The sequence below is a fragment of the Conger conger genome, chromosome 5 (assembly GCF_963514075.1).
Source record: "Conger conger chromosome 5, fConCon1.1, whole genome shotgun sequence".
NCBI classification, from domain to species: Eukaryota; Metazoa; Chordata; class Actinopteri; order Anguilliformes; family Congridae; genus Conger; species Conger conger.
Window position 1 is genome coordinate 7,214,212 of NC_083764.1, and position 7,500 is coordinate 7,221,711.

The 7,500-nt window shown below is 51.7% G+C and overlaps 1 protein-coding gene across 1 annotated transcript in view; it reads left to right on the forward strand.

Annotated features, from left to right (window-relative positions):
* Positions 1 to 7,500, forward strand: part of stxbp5a (syntaxin binding protein 5a (tomosyn)) — a 165,133-nt gene that overhangs the window by 59,410 nt on the left and 98,223 nt on the right. The window contains 1 exon segment of the mRNA XM_061242322.1: positions 7,395 to 7,476. Coding sequence (XP_061098306.1) covers positions 7,395 to 7,476 — 82 coding nt within the window.

Genomic DNA, 7,500 nt, shown 5'->3' on the forward strand with positions numbered 1-7,500 from the left:
CGTTGTCTCTTTAACAGAGACATGGCGATTCCTCAGAGTGAGGTGTGATATATTGACCTGCTCTGAGTTGGGCTGGTGCATTTCATAAAGCCCATCTTAACCCTTAGTGTTGGACAGCATCGTGAATAATCAGGGCCAGTTTCACAGACAGGGGTTAAGCTTAGTTTTGTTTGGAGAATCCTCATACAAAATATAATTTAGTCTAGGACTAGGCTTAATCTGTGTCTGTTAAACTTGGAACCTCGGTCTTAAGTTTAGTGCATATTAGTCCAAACGGGAGTTAATTTAACTATGAGGAGTTGTGTTTTTCTCCGGCTGAAGTGAGATTGTGCTCGCATTCACTATGGGACTCCATTTTGTCTTTTCATACCAGCTCTGTGGCGTATTGATCAGAACTGCCATCCTGGGGCTTGTCGCTCCCACAGAGGCCTGAAGAGTGACATTGAGCAGTGTGGGGTGCATGATGGGTAACGGCCCTACTCTAAGCTGGCCTCCTGTCTCCGGGGGCCTGCCTGTAGACACGGGCTCTGTGGTCAGACTGTGTGCTGTACGGCCAGGTCATGTGACCGGTCATGTGACAGGTCGTGTGGCAGGTCATGTGACCGGTCATGTGGGAGTAATGAGGCACTTCACTGAGTGACTGCAGGGTTACTAAGTTACTGCAGAAAGAGACAATGGATGTGTTTGGTTAAAGGTCTGTGTGTGTGTGTGTGTGTGTGTGTGTGTGTGTGTGTGTGTGTGTGTGTGTGTGTGTGTGTGTGTGTGTGTCTGTGTCTGTCAGGATGGACGTACTGGTTTATTGAGGTTGCGGGTATGTTTGTACCTGGGGCGTGATGTGTGTGGATACACATGTGCAGGTGTGTTTTTAAGTGCAAGTGTAGTTGTATGTGTGTGTGTGTGTGTGTGTGTGTGTGTCTGTCAGGATGGACGTACTGGTTTATTGAGGTTGCGGGTATGTTTGTACCTGGGGCGTGATGTGTGTGGATACACATGTGCAGGTGTGTTTTTAAGTGCAAGCGTAGTTGTGTGTGTGTGTGTGTGTATGTGTGTATGTGTGTATGGAGGTGTGTTTGGATACAGGTGTATGGAGGTAAAGGTGTGGTTAGATACAGGTGTATGGAGATACAGGTATATGGAGGTGCAGGTGTGGTTAGATACAGGTGTATGGAGGTGCAGGTGTGGTTAGATACAGGTGTATGGAGGTGCAGGTGTGGTTAGATACAGGTATATGGAGATACAGGTATATGGAGGTGCAGGTGTGGTTAGATACAGGTATATGGAGGTGCAGGTGTGGTTAGATACAGGTGTATGGAGGTGCAGGTGTGGTTAGATACAGGTGTTGCTGCTTGTATGGAGGTGCAGGTGTGCAGACTGTGTGCACACAGTTGTGTCTGAAGGGACAGGTTAGTGTCACTAAGAGGGACATACCTGTGTCAGTGAGCGGGGGAGGTGGTTGAGAACAGGAGGGGGAAGTTGGGATTTGTTTGGGGGAGGTGCAGTGGGAGCAGCAGGTGCAGCTTGGTGCATATTGGGAGGGGCGTGTGATTGGGAGGGGCGTGTGATTGGAGGGGCGTGTGATTGGAGGGGCGTGTGATTGGAGGGGCGAGCGGATTGGAGGGGCGAGTGGATTTGCATTCTCGCCACACTGGCCGCACTATTGCATTGTGGGTACCAAGATAATGTCACACCCAGTCTTTTTTTTCCACGAGTTCCCAAGCGTTATTAATGAAGGCTGGAGCAGCACATGTTTCGGCTGCAGGGCTTCAGCGTTGTGATGATGTCATCTTCAGACCGGGGAGCTCTTCTTCTGTGGTACGTGCACGTGAAGGTAATATATAAGCATGACAGATGAGTGGTGACCGCCTTTGTCGCTTTCCAGTCGTTACGTTTGCATTTTTAATGCCGTGTGAGGATGTATAGCTGTAATATGCCTTTGTGCCGGGGTGCGATGCGTCTGCGGTGGACAGTAAAAGTAACGTACGGAGGAGAGTACGTGTTGAATAGTGTTAAACATTTGTGGTGTTATTAATACGGCAGGGTATTTCTCCTTGGGAAAACTAAGAGTATTGGAGTGGGGAGATAAAACAACACCGGGAGAGAGAGACGCACATTAAATCTTTTATTTTCGCTTCCCCTGAAGGACTTCTTTGCCATTTTGTTGCTAGGCAACCCCCCGTTGAATGAGTTTTCAATTAAAGTCGCTTACAGACTAAACTGTGGTGCTGATTCCATTGGGTCAGCAGGGAGTCTCTCACTCTCTCTCTCTCTCTCTCTCTCACTCTCACTCTCACTCTCACTCTCACTCTCACTCTCACTCTCACTCTCTCATGCTCTCTGTCACTCTCTCTCTAGCTCTCTCTCTCTTTCTGTCACTCTCTCTAGCTCTCTCTCTCGCTCTCTGTCACTCTCTCTAGCTGTCTCTCTCTAGCTGTCTCTCTCTAGCTCTCTCTCCTGCTTCCTCTTTTCTTTATCTCTCTGGGCTGTGTGATTTGGCCAGCTGTTTGCACTGGCAAACAGGAGGCTCCATGTTTGCACGCTCACAGACCATCAGCTGTTCGGAAGCGTTGCAGGTTCAGTGGCTAAAGGACCTGGGCTTTCGACCCATAAATCTGCTTCAATCCCCCCCCCCCCCTTACTGCAAGACACTAGCAGTGTCCATCTTTAGCAGATATCCATCCGTGTGAAAAAACAAAAATAAGATAATAATAATATATCGTATACAATGTAGAGGATGACCGCTTTGAGTAGGCTAACCGCGCCAAGCTATCGGTTTGCAAAACATTGATATGACAACATTCCGAATGACGGGCCTACCCGTGCGCTGCGTCGGGATTGGTCAGGCTGCGCTGGGCTGACTCCACACTCCCGAGGTAACGCTCCTTTTATGGGCGTTGCTCTGCTGTGACATCACAGTAGGGCGATAGGCTGCTTGCCATCTGGCGGAGAAGAGGAGAGGGATCCGGGGCGGGGCAGGATGACGGCCGGGGGGGGGGGGGGGAGAGGGATCCGGGGCGGGGCGACGGGGGGGGAGAGGGTGGCGGGGCAGGGTGACGGCCGGGGGGGGGGGGAGAGGGTGGCGGGGCGGGGTGACGGCCGGGGGGGGGGGGAGAGGGTGGCGGGGCGGCGGGGCGGGGTGACGGCCGGGTGGCCGGGGGGCGGAGTACCGGCCCGGGGGGAGAGAGGGCGGCGGGTTTAGGTGGCAGTACTGCCCCGGGCCGCTGTCCGGGGATAAGGATTGATGACGGAGAGGTGTCAGAGCACGCAGGTAGAGTGCGGCGCTAGGAGTAATGGGTTTATCAGCCGCGTCTCACCGCTCCGCTTTGTCTGCTGATGAGGCCTGTCCTCACGGGCCGGGTCATGATTCGTATTAATGGACGCCTCCGCTGTCCCGTTATAGTGCTGGATACGGAGTGTGTGTGTGTGTGTGTGTGTGTGTGTGTGTGTGTCTGTCTGTCTGTCTGTGTGTCTGCGCCTGGATGGTGTGTGTGTGTGTGTGTGTGTGTGTGTGTGTGTGTGTGTCTGTCTGTCTGTCTGTCTGTGTGTCTGTGCCTGGATGGTGTGTGTGTGTGTCTGTGTGTCTGTGCCTGGATGGTGTGTGTGTGTGTGTGTGTGTGTGTGTGTGTGTCTGCGCCTGGATGGTGTGTGTGTGTGTGTGTGTGTGTCTGTGCCTGGATGGTGTGTGTGTGTGTGTCTGTCTGTCTGTCTGTGTGTCTGCGCCTGGATGGTGTGTGTGTGTGTGTGTCTGTGTGTGTGTGTGTGTGTGTATGTGTGTCTGTGCCTGGATGGTGTGTGTGTGTGTCTGTCTGTGTGTGTGTCTGTGCCTGGATGGTGTGTGTGTGTGTGTGTGTGTGTGTCTGTCTGTGTGTGTGTGAGCTGGATGCTATGTGTGTATGTGTATATCTGGATGCTGCGTGTGTCTGCCTGTGTGTGTGTGTGTGTGCTTGTCTGTCTGTCTGTGTGTATCTGGATGCTATGTGTGTATCTGTTTCTGTGTGTCTGTGTGTGAACAAAAGAAGCTAAAAATTGCAGCTCTATACAGTTGTGATTCAAAGTCTTGGAATGTAAACGCAGTCCTCCCAGTGTTATGTCTTAATCCTGATAGCTCATTGTTGGAAGCTTAGACTGCCCCCCTCCCCCTAACTCAAATAAAATAAAAAGGATGCATTTCTTCTTCTGCCTTTTTTTAAATTTTATGAAACAGCTCCATGTGAAAAACTGCAGCGGGGCAGATTTTCCATCCCGAACAGTTTGCTGGAATAAATATGCATCATTGGACTTCGCACTCACGAGAGAAAAGAGAAATCTTCTACCCAGACTTCCTTTGTTCTCTTCTGCGAGGCACAGAGGTCGATGAGGTCAATCCCGGTTGTTTATTCTCTTTATTTTGCATTTGAACTGGATTTAAATCCCATCGCTTTCATTTGTGTCTTTCCGGGAAATTTCTCTGCATGCGTAAGGTTAATATGATGCCACCATCTATACAGAGGCAGTGCGCAGTTATGCTTCAAGCGTAAATATTGAACTATTCATTGCATTGTATGGATTCACATTACATTTGGCATTGAGCCAAAGCAACATGCATTGGAACAAATACAAACACAGGTCAGAGAACGTGCAATTCTGCCATAAAGTAGCAGCTAACCATAGCCCTGAGCGTCAAGTCTCGTTCACACAGTGAAGCTATGACTTATTCCTAAGGCTAAGTCAGTAACGCTGACGTAAATCTCAAGGTAGAAGTGAGGAAAAATTTCAAGAGACGGGATAAAAGAACTATAACGTATAACCTTCAACCTTTACTTTTTCCCTGAGGTGAAGTGGTTGTGTGTTAACACAAGCATTAATGCAAGACGCAAGCTTTTTTAAGTTTAAAGTTTTTAAAGTTGCGTCGCAGTACCAGTGCTTCCTCTTTTGATCGTAAGAAAGCCATTTTAACAGAACTAAGTACTTATTTTGAGGATGTCCATGTTAACCCAAAGGTTAACCCAAAGGGGAAAGTAAGATTTAAGAGAGACAGACAGAACTGGGAGTGAGAGAGAGGGGGTGACATGGGCGTTGCTGCCACTGACAAGGCAGCTGGCAGTGAGCTCTGCAGCAGTGGAGAAACCCTGTTCCTGGAGATCTACTGCCCTGGAGGTTTTCACTCCAGCCCTAACAAAGCACCCCTCAATCAACAGCTAGAGCAGGGCTTCCCAACTCTGTTCCTGGAGATCTACCATCCTGGAGGTTTTCACTCCAACCCTAACAGAGCACACCTCATTCAACAGCTAGAGCAGGGCTGCCCAACTCTGTTCCTGGAGATCTACTGCCCTGGAGGTTTTCACTCCAGCCCTAACAAAGCACACCTCATTCAACAGCTAGAGCAGGGCTTCCCAACCCTGTTCCTGGAGATCTACCATCCTGGAGGTTTTCACTCCAACCCTAACAAAGCACACCTCATTCAACAGCTAGAGCAGGGCTTCCCAACCCTGTTCCTGGAGATCTACCGTCCTGGAGGTTTTCACTCCAACCCTAACAAAGCACACCACATTCAACAGCTACAGCAGGGCTGCCCAACCCTGTTCCAGGAGATCTACCGTCCTGGAGGTTCCCTCCAACCCTAACGAAGCACACCTCATCAGCACACCTGTTTCGACAACTAGAGGTCTGGTTCAGTTACTAATTGGTAGAATCAGACGTGCCAGGTTAGAGTTGGAGTGAAAACCTGCGGGACGGCTGATCTCTAGGAACAGGGAACCACCGCTCTATAGGCTCATCTCAAGAGACACCCTAACGTACAAAAATGTAAAAGAATTACAGGGGGCCTGTAGCGTAGTGGTTAAGGAACATGACTGGGACCTGCAAGGTCTGTAGTTCGATCCCCGGTGTAGCCACAATAAGATCCGCACAGCCGTTGGGCCCTTGAGCAAGGCCCTTAACCCTGCATTGCTCCAGGGGAGGATTGGACTAATCAACTGCACGTCGCCCTGGATAAGAGCGTCCGCCAAATGCCATTAATGTAATGTAATGTAATTGTAGGCTTTGCCGTCTTTTTGGGCGGTTTCTGGTGGAGGTGGTGAATCCGGCGGCCATTCCGGCTCGGATCCCCTCCCTCCGCGGCGGCTGCACTTGAGGAGCGGCGTGCGGCCCTGTTTAAACACTCGAAGGGCTGCTGCGTGTTTCCCTGCCGCTGCTGAGCGGATGGATTAGCTGTCAGCTGACCGCAGTAGTGGTCGCGTTAGCGGAGGGGGAGGAGGGGGGGGGGGGGGTTCGCTGAGAGGACCGGGGAAGGGCGGGGGAGGGCGGGGGAGGGCGGGGAAGGGTGCGCTGTCAGGGAGCGGCTCTTAAGCCGCTGATCCCCGGCCCTAATCCCCCTGTTTGAGGCTGGGATGAGCGGTGGCGGGGATGGTGAACCGTGGCAGGCCGACAGTAACGCCGGTGGAGGGCCGTGTTCTGGGACAGGGACAGGGGCAGGGGCCGGGGCGGGGGCAGGGACAGGGGCCGGGACAGGGTCTGGGACAGGGGCAGGGACAGGGACAGGGTCTGGGACAGGGGCAGGGACAGGGTCTGGGACAGGGGCAGGGACAGGGGCCGGGACAGGGACAGGGTCTGGGACAGGGGCAGGGGCAGGGACAGGGGCCGGGACAGGGGCAGGGGCAGGGGCCGAAACAGGGTCTGGGACAGAGACTGGGTGCAGTGAAGGTTAGGGAGGTGCGGTGATCGGTTTGGGGAACACCGCTGATGTAAAGGTTTTTTTTTTCTTTTCCCAAGTTTGAGTCAAGAACTTTCCCTTCTCAAATTCTTATGTTACATTCCACTACGTTCATTTAGCCTAGCCCTGCTCCTGGAGATCTGCTGTCCTGTAGGTTTTGCATGCAACCCAAATAAAGCACACTTCACTCTGCAGCTGCAGCAGGGCTGCCCAAACCTGTTCCTGGAGCTCGACTGTCCTGTAGGTTTTCACTCCAACCCTAACAATGCACTAGAGATGATCTCGAGCTTCTAATTAGTAGAATCAAATGTGCCAAATTAGGGTTGAAATTGAAACCTGTGGGATGGTAGATCCCCCAGCTACGGGGTTGGGCAACCTTGATTCAGCGGAAGCTGGTATCCAGAGTGTCTTTACAGTGCGAGAGCCAGATTACTATGAGCAATACTTAGCACACGTAGAAAACAACCGACCAGAAGCACTTCAACAAGTCAACTGTGCTAACCAGCAGTGCTATGCTAAATGCTATGCTAACCGTGCCAACCGAGAATTTTGAGCAAATATCCTCAAGCCCTTGTGCTAAAGCCCTTGCGCAAGTCATAACTCCTGACTCATGCGGTGTGTGTGTGTGTGTGTGTTTGTGTGTGTAAATGGCGTGAATATCAGTTCCTTTTCCCGCCGAATGTTCCTTGACTCGTTGGGCCCCCAGCTTCGGACGTCCAGGAGTGGAATGCTACTGCCAGCATGACAGTGGGGCCGCCGTGATCCAGCTGCAGTTCCTGATCAACGAGGTGAGCTCTCTCCCCGCCCCCATA